The sequence below is a fragment of the Carassius gibelio genome, chromosome A6 (genome assembly GCF_023724105.1).
Source record: "Carassius gibelio isolate Cgi1373 ecotype wild population from Czech Republic chromosome A6, carGib1.2-hapl.c, whole genome shotgun sequence".
NCBI classification, from domain to species: domain Eukaryota; kingdom Metazoa; phylum Chordata; class Actinopteri; order Cypriniformes; family Cyprinidae; genus Carassius; species Carassius gibelio.
In genome coordinates, this window is record NC_068376.1 from 29,174,465 (window position 1) to 29,189,269 (window position 14,805).

Genomic DNA, 14,805 nt, shown 5'->3' on the forward strand with positions numbered 1-14,805 from the left:
GAGAATTAACAATGCAGATTAATTTTCACAGCCTCCTATGAACATATTTACCAAGGGTGCCGATATTTTTGGCCATGACTGTATATACTGACAAACATCAGGGTAAGACTTGACTGTGAACTTTATCAGGGACCAGGGTAGTTTCCTTTCTTGGTTTTCCTGGATTTCTACATTGATTTCAGGAGGAAACATTAATGTTTACTGAAAAATTATAGGCATGATTAAACAATTTTCTAGTTTTTAATGTGCTTGATCATCCTTGACCTTCATCTGAGCATTCAGTTAGTTCAAAAAGGCAAGAAACTTTATGATTATTAAACATTGTGCAGATGTTATCACTAGCATACAAGGCACTTTTGCACGTTGTTGCTATAACTACACAAATTATAATATTTGATTGAAAAGCAAACACATTAGCCTGCCTAATTAAAAATGACAGATAATTATAAAATGTTTCCTAGGTAGAGGGTTAAACGAAACTAAAACGGGCTGCTACAGATACTTACGTGAGTCATGCACAATAATAGGATCACCTGAGGTGAGGAGGAACAATCTGGAAGTGGTTAGCCTAAATGTAAAAACTTTAGAAGATGCACTATAATATATAGCAAAATAAACTAAAAAATATTAGATTAGGTAGCCTAGGTCAGAACGCGTAACAGTAACCACTCGAGTGATTTCCATGGTTATCTCTATTAGACATTTTATCGCAAGACATAAATGCATTCATTGATAATTTATTACTTTATTCTAAATGTACATAAGTTCATAAAACTAGTTTGTAAAACTGCTAGGATTTAAAAACTACCAAACTGTAGATTCTTTTAAAAGCGTCATAGGATGCCCATTTTCCACAAGTTGATATGATTCTTTAGGGTTTTAATGGAATGTCTATAACATAGTTTGGTTAAAATTTCTCAATGGAAGTGTGAAAAAAATTTTTTTTTTACCCCATCAACAACAGCTCTTTTCAGAGCTAGCCGTTTTGTAGCATTTTCCTTTAAATGTTAATGAGCTCTGCTGACCCCGCCCCTCTCTTCTGAGCAGCTCTCTGAGAGACTGTTTACTTTAGCCACATCATGAAACTTGCAAATTATTAGGAAAGGCAATTTGCAAAGGTTCATTACACAAAAAAGTGTGTGTGGGGGGGGGGGGGGGGTATTCCCTTCAGAAACAAATGTAATCCACTGCGTCTTCAGTGACTCAGGTGTTGGGAGTAAATGAAGACTGAAATGTTCATTATTACATCTAACAATAGAACACCTCAATCGCTTAGGAGACATTATTGCCTACACCTGCTCCAGAAACAATGGCAGACTGATGACAGTCACTCAGTCCAGTCTGTGCTGAAACGCTACTGTCAATCAAACTATAGTGGGAGGGGATTGTCTGTGTTCATACAGACCCTCTCATAGTACTTTATTAAGACAATCTCTGCTAAAACTATTAGATGCCATTTTGGAATTCAACACAGGTGAAAACAAAACGCGTCAAGCAGTTTTTATAGTGTCCTAAAGATCCTAGATTGCTTTCATTTTCACAATTTGCACGTTTCAAACCTGTTTTACATAGTTTTTATCTACTTTTTTTCAGTCATTTCAGAAAGCCGGTTGACTGACGTTCATCAGCTGACCAGTCACCTGACTATGGTCTATACAAGTAAAGTGGGACACTTAAGCATTGACCTACCGCACTGATGATGGGTATTGTTCATCATGCTAGTATTTTTAAAAACAACCCCATAAAGGTTCCAGTTTTACCGGTATTTGTCTTACCTACAGGTATCTTAAAATGTATAGATCTGCACTCAAGCAGCCCATGGAAAAGTCTTTGCAGTCGGTTAGAAATGGTCACAGTCCAGTGCTGATATCAGTGTAATCAAACTGCTATTGCACACAGACACAATTTTAAACCCAAACCAGCATGTAAACGACTAAACTGACCATCATATAACCGTAAAGTCACCTGGCTTGTATAATTTATCAGCCTTTTCTGTATCACTATACACTCAGCTCTTAGGAATAAGATATTAGCCCTTCGAAACTGCCTGACAGGTTTACTTACCATACCAACAAACTATTACACCCAACTGTGTAAATACCAAGTCTAAATTTGTTGTTTACCCCTCGCACTACAGAAGCATTATGAAAATGCACAGTCCTGGATGGTATATACCCTGCAGTGTTAAAGTAAGTTGTTCTGGTGAAATACACTGATGACAATACCCTGTAGTCTGAAGTCTGAAACTTCCTTGTTTGCAGTTGTCACCTTGGTACATGAGGTTTAAGTGACACCAGGAAAAATTGGAAATAGGGGGTTAGGGAAATGGCATAAAATCTATTAAAACTTTTCCACACCAGGAAACACTTGCTGATAGTTAAACAAAATGCTCAAGGCTCATTTGACTTAAATCAGTGTTTTTATACAAGACCCCATTAACATCAGCTTAATACCACAGAATTTGCCTGCCGCTTTAACTCCCACAGCCCACACAAGTACTTGTGAGTTTTGGGGAAGAGCAGCTGTCAAATCAAGAGGAAATACTTTGCATTTATTTAAGGTCCTTCTATGATCTTACATGTTTGTCAGGTGGGTAATAATATAATAGTGCCGAGGCAAGTTGCACAAGACCTGAGATGTGAGCAAATATTTGCCTAGATATGGTCTCCTCAGCGCAGATCAACACATCCATCTATGTGTAATTAGTTTAAACAAGGTTATATTGTTCCTGAAAGGCCATAGAACATCGGGCTTGTGCTGGAATTCAGTTTATGATGAGAAATAGACATGATTTTGGTCGTAAAAATATACTCTTCACTAGTGAAATTCAGTTGCATTCATTTGCATTTACTGGAGAGCCTTTAAATGAGTTTAAGTCAGTTAAAGATGTCAGAACCTCGTGGTTTATCATATCAAAATATTCCAAGTGGTTATTTTAAATAGCACATTTTAAGCAAAATGCTTCACAAAATAAGTTTGATTGATTTTACGGTATTGTGACTCAGTAGTTGTAAAAGTTAGTTTGAACATGTCCGGAGTTAATGCTGTGAACAACATCTGTTTCTGTAGTAGGACACCTGGGTGAACCTGAGGAAAGCTGACTTCATATTTCCTTTGAAAATCACCAGAATTTAAGTGGATTAAAAATACAGAGACTCCAAACGTGATGAAGAAAAGTGAAGCTAGTTGCACAGACAAAGATCCTGCATTTGAGCACAGGTATTGACATTCATACTTTTGGTGCCAGTACTCAAGTTCTTTGCAGTGAATGGGTGCCGTCAGAATGAGAGTCCAAACAGCTTGTAAAAACATCACAATAATCCACACTACTCCACTTGATCAATTAACAACTTTGTGAAAATAAAACAAGTTTTAACCATCGCTTCTGGCAAAAATTTGAGTGCATAATATCACTTAATAATATCCCTTATCCAAGTAAAAAAAGTCACCTTGCCTCAGGAGAGAAATATGCACACATCAAGCATGGTTAACTAGCCAAAATATTCAGACACAGTTCTAAACAAAAAAATTTGATTTCTGAATTTTGATTTAGGAGGACAACAGAAGACACTGGAAGAAACATTATTACGAGCTATTATGGCCAGAAGTAGTTTAAATTTAAAATGCACTGATGGATTTGATTCTTACAAATATGCATAAGAAAAAAAATAAACAAATACTTCACAAGATGTTAATTGATGGACTGGAGTGGTGTGGATTATTGTGATGTTTTTATCAGCTGTTTGGATCCTCATTCTGACGGCACCCATTCACTGTAGTGTAGAGGATCCACTGGTGAGCAACATTTCTCCAAATCTATTCCCATGAAGACACAAACTCATCTACATCTTGCATGGTTAGAGTTTTAGCAAATGTTCTTTTTTGGGTGAACTATTCCTTTAAATGTTGAAGGTCAACAAAAATGTTGAAGGTCATATTTCAAGGTAAAAGGTTAACAAAAGGCCAGATGCTTATGATTTTCTCTGGGAACTGAATTAACAAATCACACTGCTCATGTATACTTCATGCAAAACACAAGATGACAGAACTGTTTGTTTCAGTGTTAATTTAATCATACAAATGTTCAATTATACATACAGGAAAAGTCTTTTCATATTTTCTCTTTTTCACTGTGCTATCATAGGACTCAGCAAACTCTCCACTCAATCATACACCATGACACGGTGCAGAAAAACCTAACACATCTAACAGAAAAAAAAAAAAATCAGAAAAAAGACAATAATTCAAGAATGAATCAATCACACTTCTTACATGCATAAGCAACACCAAAAAAACAAAAAAACAGTGTAATTATAAATCGGAAGGAGGCTGTGATGAGGACATTCACTAAGAACAGCTCAAAGGAAGACCTGACCGATGAAGCGATGGCATCATCCAATGAGCTGTTTATTGGCCGAGCACTAGGCGAAATGTCAGTTTACTTCTGTCCTAACGTCAACATAAAACAGCGACCAGTTTCAGAACATGAACGTCTTTTATGCTTCAACTGTGAGTGCAACTTTTTGGAATATGGAAGGGACTGTCCCTTAAAACACTGCATAGATCATTTGCAATGTAAAACTGAAGCCACAGCATTTCTAAAACACTGGACGCAATGTTGGTATCGTTAATGGCGAAATTTTCAAGGTGCATAGAACTGAGGGAAACGGAAAAGAATTGCCTGACGTGTTAAATTTAACAAGACATGCTGACACTAATCTCTATTGTCTTGACATAAAGGTCAATTTGGGCTCCTTGATTTGCATACTGCTTGAGGATAGCAGCCAATTTGTTTAAACGCTTTCATCTTCACGACCTAATGTTTATCTCAGTAAATAGACCAATAGAGAAAAACATTATAGGAGACTTATTAACGTTTTGTTTTGTTTATGTCTTATAAATTGCCAAACCATTGCAGCAAAACAGAAAATAGTGAGCATTTCAGATATATTTAGCGAGATATAAACATCCAAGAGGCTTTCCATCATACCAAACACAGAGGCACGATTATTGTCAAATCAAATCAATTCTACAAAACTCTTTTATGCATTAAAATATTACTTGGAGCGTTCCATCTTGAAATCTGCCATTTAAACATTTAGCAACAACTCAAGAATACAAATTAAAAAGGATATTTTTGGTTAAATGCAAATGCTACCAAAGAAAATAAATGGTATCTTATTAAGAAAAAAAAACAAAAAAAACAAGTGTTTAGGGAAATGCCATTACAATGGAAGTAGTGCACTTGCCACAGACTTCAATTCTAGGCACATACATGTCGATACATTTTCAGGTAGAGAGGTACAAATCCAAATTATTTCCTGTTACAGATGACATACACTTGCATTTAACTCAAAATATTCTTTTAAAATGAACTCATTCTCACACTTTCCCCTCATTAAAACACCCTCGGCTCATTTAAAACAGCTTAATACCATCGTAGGTCTAGGTGAATGACATATGTATGGTTGGGAAACTCTATCAGTGACGTGCTTGTGAACTTTTAAGTCAGTAAACGAGGGAATCAAAGCCACATCTGCTTGCTATCATCTCTGATGGACTGAGTCATTATGAGTGGAAACCAACATCAGCACTCAGGAACTGCAGGACAACATCAATGTAAACGAATAAGATAACAGCAACAAGATCTCTGACGACAGCTAGGACTTGACCTGTGGTGGCAGTACAGATGCATAATTCAATATAATGAGACCTAATGTGCTCATGTACGCTGTACAGGTTGCTGAGCTTTTTTTCTCTCTTTTTGACTGAATCCAGAGAACAGTTTTGTATTAACAATTACAAGTGGCTGGCAGAGGATCATATGAAAGCAATTACACAATTTAAAGTATGCACACTGACCTTTTTCCTCAAAACTGTTCAGTTTATGAAGAAAAAGTCAGAGAACATTGATGAAAAATTATAAAACTACTTGACAGGCATTAATTCTTTGTTGATGGCTTTTGTGCATGGCTGAAACACTCAGTTGCACACATACTGAGGTGACCACTGCAACACCTGTCAAGAATAAACCCCAGTAATATTTCACTGCAAAACCAAAAGGAAATATAGTTTGCGTAAAGGAAAGAAAGCCAGTTTTTAGGACTTTGATTTCCTTTGTTGTGATATTTTTATGGTAATTAATAATTTGATGCAAAGTGAAATCTATTTTTTGCCATATGTTAATTGGTTGCATTTAAATTAGGCTTACAAAAAAATTGTGCAATTGTAAAATTCTATACAAAAATGTAAACAATGTGAGAACATTGAATCTGAAAAGTTAAATGCCCAGTTTTATTACAGTAATGAAAATTAATAGGGAAAATGTGCTTAATTATCATGAGGCAAAATATCAACAAAAAAAAAATCCAAAAAACATACTCTTTTCTTTACGCAAAATATACATTTCTTCTGCTTTCCTATTGATTTTGGTGTGAAACATGACACATTCTCGTAAGATTCACTCATTCATCTATCAGTCTTGCCTCGGTTTCTCTTGTGCAGTCGTGCACTCACTCACACATCTGAATTTCCTGCTGTAATGTGAAGTTACGGATCAAAAAACGGTGTATTTTTCATTAGATCTCTGTAGAATTTCTAGCACTCATCTAAATCTAGCATTCACACATGCTTAACTCAGGTGTTGGTTCAATATTGATTTGGAGCCAAACAGATTTGTCCACACATTGATGTGATGTTGTGATGCGTCGGGGGAGAGGGAGGGTCACCAAGTCTTTAGAGTAAATCTCTTCCTCCTCTCACTGAACCCTAGCAAAGGGCAAAAGCAGCAGCTTTGATGAGCTACTCGACGGTTTCTGTATCTTAAGACTGTCCGAACGGGAAGGGTCCATTAATGCCCTGGGAAGAAACAGAAACAATGAGATAAAACTCTAATGTTGAAGACCACTTGTAAATATTCGTCCTGAAGAAAACGTAAATGGTGCTTGACCATTCAAAACTTGTTTTAAGTGATTGCATATACCCTTAATATAAAGATCTCCAAGTTTCTGGCTCAAGTCCCTCCTTCAGTGTAAGTCTTTGTGATTCATATTATTATTGCCACATTGATTAATTAAGGGTTATTTCAAATATTAGCAATGAATGAGTAACAACTGTATCAACACCCAATTTTATACAAATATTTGGCCTGCAGGTGTTGTTAAAGAAAATATTCTGTGACTTAATGTTACACTGGAAATATATTTACACTATGAGTTTACGGTTAGCAGTCTGAGATTTCAACAATGACTTCATTAACTGGTTAATAACATTTAGCTCACATGCTAGCATGGAACTCCATCTTGTGGCCGAGAGGCAAAGTTTAACTCAGTTAAGGGCATATTAAACAGCCTCTAGATTGAGATACACAAACACAAACCCTGACGTTAACATGAACACCTCAAAGCCAAATTCAGAACGACAAACCTCTACATGGGGCTGGGAGATAAAATGCATTTCATTAATTTTCAGCCTTTTGCGTATACATATATATAGCAATGTATTAAATAGTTTAAATGGTGTTTTTGTAAATCAGAAAACAAACCAAACAGCCAATGTGTAGATGAGTTTGTTTCATTATTGGAATCGATTCATCACTTCATCACCAGTGGATCCTCTGCAGTGAATGGCTGAAGCATCATGGACTCACATTTGGGCAGAGGCACACCTTAATGATGGATCTGTTTCTTATAAACACACAGCTTTTCATTTCACAAGATGTTAACTGGTGGACCACTTGTGGTTGTACTTGTGCTGTTTGGACATTCATTCTGACGGCACCCATTCACTGCAGAGGATCCATTGCGGAGTAAGAGGTATAATGCTACATTTCTCCAAATCCATTCCTATAAACAAAAACTTATCTACATTTTGGATGGCCTGAGGATGAGTAAATAATAATCAGCAAATTTTCATTTCTGTATGATCTATTCCTTTAACTATTTTGATGCATTAGAAACAAAGTTATAATAATATAGTTCTAATTCAACCACACAGGTCACAAGTCAGCAATAATGTGCATGGAATCTGCATGGAAATTTAGTACAGGTTTTTCCAGTATTGCAAAATGCTGTTGTGAGGGTTTAGGAACTATTCTATTTCAATCAATCAATTCAGCCTTCTGATATTTATTGAATCATCAGAAGGCTGAAACTCTTTTAGCTGTATCTCCCAGCCCCAGCTGTATCACGTGTGTGGAATGAGGAAAGGTGTAACCAAACACAGCGAGTCATCACAATGTGCTTTTCTTTGGTCAAATGTCACAAAACAGGACAGAGAAAAAAGGTGACGCACTTTTGTAATGTGACCTTCACGTGAGCACATTGAGAAGTTTCCAGTGTAGACTTCTTGCATGAAAGGAAGATTTTCAGAAAGTATTGAAAGACCTGTGGAGTTCTTGCTTTTCTAAACCTCTTCACTTACCTTTGGAAAAAGCCCCTCAATCATGAACATTTGTATTAGGATCACAGATCTTGACTTGTCACCACAGTAGTCAAAATGTTTTTAAGTCTCGGTTACACTTTAGTTATCATTTGTTATTATCATGCTAATCTTCTTTCAACTCAATGAAATACTCCAAATGGCATACATACCTGGCTGTAAGTCACTACTGAAAAGTTGGTTTGGAGACCATTTGGTGTAATATTTACAGAGGTGTGATTGAGTCCATTTTGATCTTGCTGAATGGAGTCCAGAGGGGCCTCCCAGTGGCCCCCGGGGTCTTTTAGATGATCCTCATTGGTGTCCTGCTTGTTCTTCTGTGGTGAGGCGAAAGGGTTGAAGTCTCCCTCCAGACTGCGGTGGGGCTGCGTGTTGAACTCTGTCTCGAAGGAGGATAACTGCTGTGTGACGCCCAGCAGGCCTCCCTCTTCCACACTCAAGATCACCCAGATCACATCTGCACAGCAAGGGGAAAGAGGTGAGCCACGTGTCCTCCATTCACAAAAGTTGGTTGCAGTACTCAGAACATGCAAAACTAATGGCATAATACTATACTAACTGTACTATTTTAGTATGCGGTAAACAGGAAGAAAATTATGTGTGGTTGGATTAACTTCAGGATTTGTAAATGACCCAAGTTATAATTTTTGAGTGAACTATTTCTTTAAAATATTTGTCATTGCATAACGTTTTGCATATTAATATTTATTGAACTAATTACTAGTACTAATACTAATTTGCTTCATTTTTACTCACCTTTACATCGGACCAGAGTTGTAGAAATGTAGCACTGCATCACTTGCTCACTGATGGATCCTCTGCAGTGAATGGGTGCCGTCAGAAAGAGAGTTCAAACAGCTGATAAAAACATCACTACAATCCACAGTCCAACACTTAATGCTGTGTGAGATGAAAAGCATCATCTTTGTTAGAAACAAATCCATCATTATGGCGTTTTAACTTTAAACCATTGCATCTGGATAAATTTGACTTGATAATCCATAACAACACTTTCTCCGGTGAAAAGATAATCCCCTGTTGTCTCCTCAAATCAAAATACACATATACATATTTGTTTAGAACAGTTTTCGCTTGATAACAGTGCTTGATTTGTGCATATATCTCTCCTGATTCAGACGAGACAACTTTTTCACTGGAGAAAGCAACTTTATGGACTAAGAACTCCGTTAAAGTAAACAGTAAAAAAAAAAAAAATCCCTAACATCAATTTATTACAAACAAAAAACGTTTGACTTCACAAGATGTTGACTGATGGACTTGAGTGGTGTGGATTATAGTTATGTTTTTATCAGCTGTTTGGACTCTCTTTCTGATGGCACCCATTCACTGCAGAGGAACCCCTGGTTAGCAAATGATGTAATGCTACATTTCTTCAAATCTGCTCTGATGAAGAAAAAAACTCATCTACATCATGAATGACCTGAGGGAAGGTACATTTTCGGCTATTTTTATTTTAAACCTTTTAAAAAGTTATTTCATAGCCTAATTTCTTGTAAACATTGACCGGTACTTCATCGCTTGCGTCTCACCTCCGTAGAAGAGTCCAGTGGCAGTGCACATTCTCCACTGGCCCTGGTACATGCCAGGAATGGCTGGACTGCGCATCTGCACGCTCACGTCTGAGATCTCCTGTGGATCCAGGGACCGCACCATCACCATGTTCACATGGCCAAACTGATCCCCGCCAACATACTTCAAACACACACCTGGGGGCCATGACTCTGCACCTGTAATAACAACAGAAACAACACTGAAGTTTGACCGAACAAGGGATTTAATGTGATGTGGCTAGATCCTCAATCCTTAAAAGAAGCAAAACTATTATTGACATTCTGATATCAGTAAGTTTTAGGAAATATAACTCTATAATGCATATCATTGTGAATAACAATCTGTTATGAGCATCAGCCTCTTCATATTTACAACCAGAGTGAGAAAACATTCACCTGTGTTCTGTATCCTCCACGTCTTTGTGAACTGTGTGTCAGGAGGAACAGACTCCCCCTCTCCAATCGTCACATCTTCCACAAAAGACATTGACGGCGTGTTGATGTTTGGACTCTCAAAGTCATAATATGCACCAATAGCTGCTTGCAGGTTCCTGATAAGACAAGAACACAGGCAGATCAACACTGCAGATTCAGGGACAATGTAATTGCCAAGAGCAAAACAACCTGCACAAATGAAATGTATGAAAAGCAGATTAAACATCAGTCAATAGTTAATATGAAATTGATGCCAACAAACATGTAGCTTACATTTATGCATTTAGCAAACTTTATCCAGTGACTTTACAACAGAGGAACATAAGCAATCTGTCACAGAGCTAACAAGATTCATGATGACCAACAGGTTTATTATAAAGCTAAACTAGAAGCCTGACATACAGTTTGTGTCAATCCTAAAATCTTAAAAATAACATAATGCATCACATATAAATGGTTCATATTACGCTCAGAAATAAATAGACAATATAAATAACTCTCTCTCACACAAAATAATAACAGTACATTTAAAATGGTTTAGAGTTCCACCTTTCCATCTTTGTTTTAAAATATTTAAGTTTATACATACAAAAAAAAGGTTTGAAATGCATTAAGCAAATAAACAGCCCAGAAATTAAAGTAATGTTCAATAGAAAAGAAGAGAGGGATAAGCTTCTCAGATGAAAGTACACTGGTGCATTACGTAACTCTGAAGAAAACTTTACACTAGTCATTACGTCAAAAACAAACAAAAAAAAAAAAAAATAGTATGCTGTTTATTACAAATAAAAACTAATCTATTTCTATCGTTAGGCAACATAGCATTTTTGAAGAGTCGTGACTGAACAACATTGAACACTCACTGCCTGTGTCTCAAAACATTTGCGAGCCCCTACGTAGACAGCATTTTGAATCCACGATCCGAGTTCGCAGCATTTCGAGTTAGAAAACCTCCAAAATGCTGCTTAGATAGGGAACGTAAAAGGTTTTGAAACACAACCACTACTATAGCAAGTCACTAGCACAAAACAAGCTAACGTTACATGTTTGATAACTGACATAAATAAGACAGACCGAGTTGTTTAAAAACATGTTTTAGAAAAAGTAAATGTATTGCTTTAATTGCTTGAATGTCTAAAATACTACTTCTGTAGGTCATGTGAGCCGAAACGTTACAGTGGCTGTCTATGTAAACAGCCAATTAGCTATTAGCTTGTTGTGTTATTCGCTTCAGATCCAATTGAACTCCACTGGGCTCATGACAGCTGTCCTAGCGATGTTATTTTTAACATGCAAGATATTTTAAAGCAAGAAATCGCAGTGGTCAACTCTTCATGCTTGGTTCAGGAGTAGGCCGCGGCCGAGTCCCCGGACTCACCAGTTGGTCATGTCCAGGAAGAAGGCGCAGCCCGCCGGGTTGAGCTGGAAGCCCAGCAGCCTCTGGAACTCCGAGATGAGGACATCTTTATCCGTGGTGCCCATGCAGCTGAATTTTTGCATGAGCTCCGGATCCAGGTCTATGTCCATGCCCTCCATGAGCATGCGGCTGTCCCGGGGATAAATTTTAATTGAGTCCGAGGCCTTCTCCAGTCATAACAAGCGACCCGATAACAAGCTCAGTACGCATGGCTGCGGGCGGGGTGCGGAATGACGTCACATGCGACGTAACTATGGTGCGGGGGAACGTCAGCTGTTGCTATTCGACTGTTGCTGCGCCCAGTGTGCCTAAACTACGCCTTTAAAGGGATAGTTCAACCAAATAGCAAAATTATGTCATTAATAACTTACCCTCATGTTGTTCCGAGCCCGTAAGACCTTCGTTTTATCTTTGGAACACAGTTTAAGATACTTTAGATTTAGTCCGAGAGCTGTCAGTCCCTCCGTTGAAGCTGTATGAACGGTATACTGTCCATGTCCAGAAAGGTAAGAAAAACATCATGAAAGTAGTCCATGTGACATCAGAGGGTCAGTTAGAATTATTTGAAGCATCGAAAATACATTTTGGTCCAAAAATGCCAAAAACTACGACTTTATTCAGCATTGTCTTCTCTTCCGTGTCTGTTGTGAGGGAGAGTTCAAAACAAAGCAGTTTGTGATGTCCGGTTCGCAAACGAATCATTCGATGTAACTGCGTCTGACAGAAACGGTTCTTGACTCGAGAACGAGTCAGTCTGTTGTTGGTTATCTGGCTCGGCTCGGTGTTCATCTTCAGTTCTCTCTTCACAGCAGTTCAGTCAGTGTACTGTGTTAGTACACGAATTACTCCGGGATATTGGTTTGTTTGAACTCAGATGGAGTGACAGCCACAAACACTTAAGTAATTTGTGGATTAATGCATATTGGAGACGTGAACTGTTTAAAACGATTCAGTTTGATTTGGTGAACTGGGTCAAAAAGATCCGGTTACATCGAATGATTCGTTCGCGAACCGGATATCCAGACTGCTTTGTTTTGAACTCTCCCTCACAACAGACACGGAAGAGAAGACAATGCTGAATAAAGTCGTAGTTTTTGTTATTTTTGGACCAAAATTTATTTTTGATGCTTAAAATAACTCTAAATTGACCCTCTGATGACACATGGACTACTTTGATGATGTTTTTCTTACCTTTCTGGTCATGGACAGGATACCGTTCATACAGCTTCAATGGAGGGACTGAGAGCTCTCGCACTTTATCACTTTATGTGTATAATGTGCGTTGGATTTAGCTGCATTTTGGTAACACAGTGCTGTTATTTCAGATCAAAGTTTCTCAGAGGATGACCCTTCTTGCATCATATACAATGAGAAACCAGCCACACCAACCTGCGTGAGGGTCTCAGTAACCTGATTAGCCAGCCTGTCAGTAATAATAAGGCCAGGTCTTGGATCTAGGACCCATCTCTGCGTCAGCTTGGGTGAGATGACAAGAGAGACGGGGAGAGCTAGCCACAACCGGAGACAAAGGAGCGAGTAACTTAAGTAAAGCAAAATCTGTGTGTTTCAAATGTTTTGTACTTGCATGTGTGTTTTTCACTTTAGGGATGGTGATGTGGGCCGAGCAGATATTATTCTGTAGCACTTATAATGTAATATACCTTTGAACAAAAACATGTGATGTAAGTGTACTTTTAATGGTGTAAATTTAAATAAGGAAAAATGGTTCCAAATAGTATCAGAACACTTCTTAGTGTTAAATGAAACTGTATTTTGTAGATTTCATATAGAAAATAAATTTTAGAGCAGGAATAAAGACCTAAAACCATTAATGTTGTAAATTAAATTGTAATAATTTAAATCAATTTTAAGTTAATTTTCATTATTGAAATAATTTTATTTTTCTTATTTTATTTTATTCTGTTCTGTTTGTAATTATTTAGTAACGCATAAAGACCTTAAAACCTAACACAAATAACTTTTTTCCGCATACTGTTGTAAATTGAATTTTTTTTATTATTATTTAAATGATAATTTAATTACATTTCAAGTTTATTTTTATTATTTAAATTGCATGAGAATTTTCTTATTTCAGTTGTTATTTTATTAAAAAATGTAATTATTATTAAGACCATAAACCCTAAGGCTAAGAAATATTTCAAGATATTGTTCTAAATGTAACTTTAATAATCGAATAATGAAATAAATGTAATAAACGTATTTATTTAAATTAAAATTTTATAATTTTATGAAATTTACATTTAAAATGTATTTTATTATTTGAATTACATTATTACATTTTTATTATATTATTTTATATAGAAAAGAGTAAAGACCTTAAACCCTGACACAAAGAACAATTTCAACATATTGTTCTACACTGAACTTAATTAATCTTAAAGGGGTCATATGATGCCGTTTGCATTTTTCCTTTCTCTTTGGAGTGCTACAAGCTTTTGTAGATATTCTTTATCAAAGCTCATTCAACAGCTCATTCAAACACGCCCCCACATGTCTACGTCACTTTGGGTGTAAAACAGCCCAAATGTTTACACAAAGAAAGAAGATTGAGTTTCAGTAACCGCAGTTTGTGTTGAAGCAGTCATGTCAGGCAGATGCTGTGTGTTTCTAGGTGAAAGCAAAAGCACTTTAAAAAAAGCACTTGGTCTTCTAAAAGTAGATGCATTTAGGAATCTTTAAGATTACTTACAACAGAACAGCAACGCCTTTTATGGATGACCGTTTCGTGAACCTAGGAGAGGAGGTCATTCTGACTTTGCTACGACAATCTGGCGCTTCTGAATCAGATACTGTAAGTATGTTTTGTTATTAGTTTAATTATTTGCTATTGACTTTAAATGTGGAATTTTGCACGTCGTGTGTGTATGTGTGAGACATAGAGAGCGAGAGAGAGAGAGGTGTCACACAGTGGAGTCAGCTGTC

The 14,805-nt window shown here is 36.9% G+C and overlaps 1 protein-coding gene across 1 annotated transcript; it reads right to left on the reverse strand.

The window, feature by feature from the left end:
• Positions 1-4,051: 4,051 nt before the first annotated feature.
• On the reverse strand, positions 4,052-12,114 carry LOC128016005 (protein ILRUN). The gene is made up of 5 exons (XM_052600302.1): positions 11,824-12,114; positions 10,407-10,561; positions 9,990-10,187; positions 8,592-8,896; positions 4,052-6,858 (listed from the first exon to the last, which is right to left on the reverse strand). Exons 1-5 carry the CDS (start codon positions 11,985-11,987, stop codon positions 6,823-6,825), a joined length of 858 nt encoding a protein of 285 aa, XP_052456262.1. The 5' UTR covers positions 11,988-12,114; the 3' UTR covers positions 4,052-6,822.
• Between the last annotated feature and the right edge of the window lie 2,691 nt (positions 12,115-14,805).

Coding starts and splice junctions, on each gene's coding strand:
- LOC128016005 (XM_052600302.1), bottom strand. CDS start 11,987: ATGCTCATGGAGGGCATGGACATAGACCTGGATCCGGAGCTCATGCAA. Junction 10,188..10,406: donor GTGGAGGATACAGAACACAG/GTGAATGTTTTC, acceptor TTGTTATTACAG/GTGCAGAGTCATGGCCCCCA. Junction 8,897..9,989: donor CACTGGACTCTTCTACGGAG/GTGAGACGCAAG, acceptor CTTGCTGTGCAG/ATGTGATCTGGGTGATCTTG.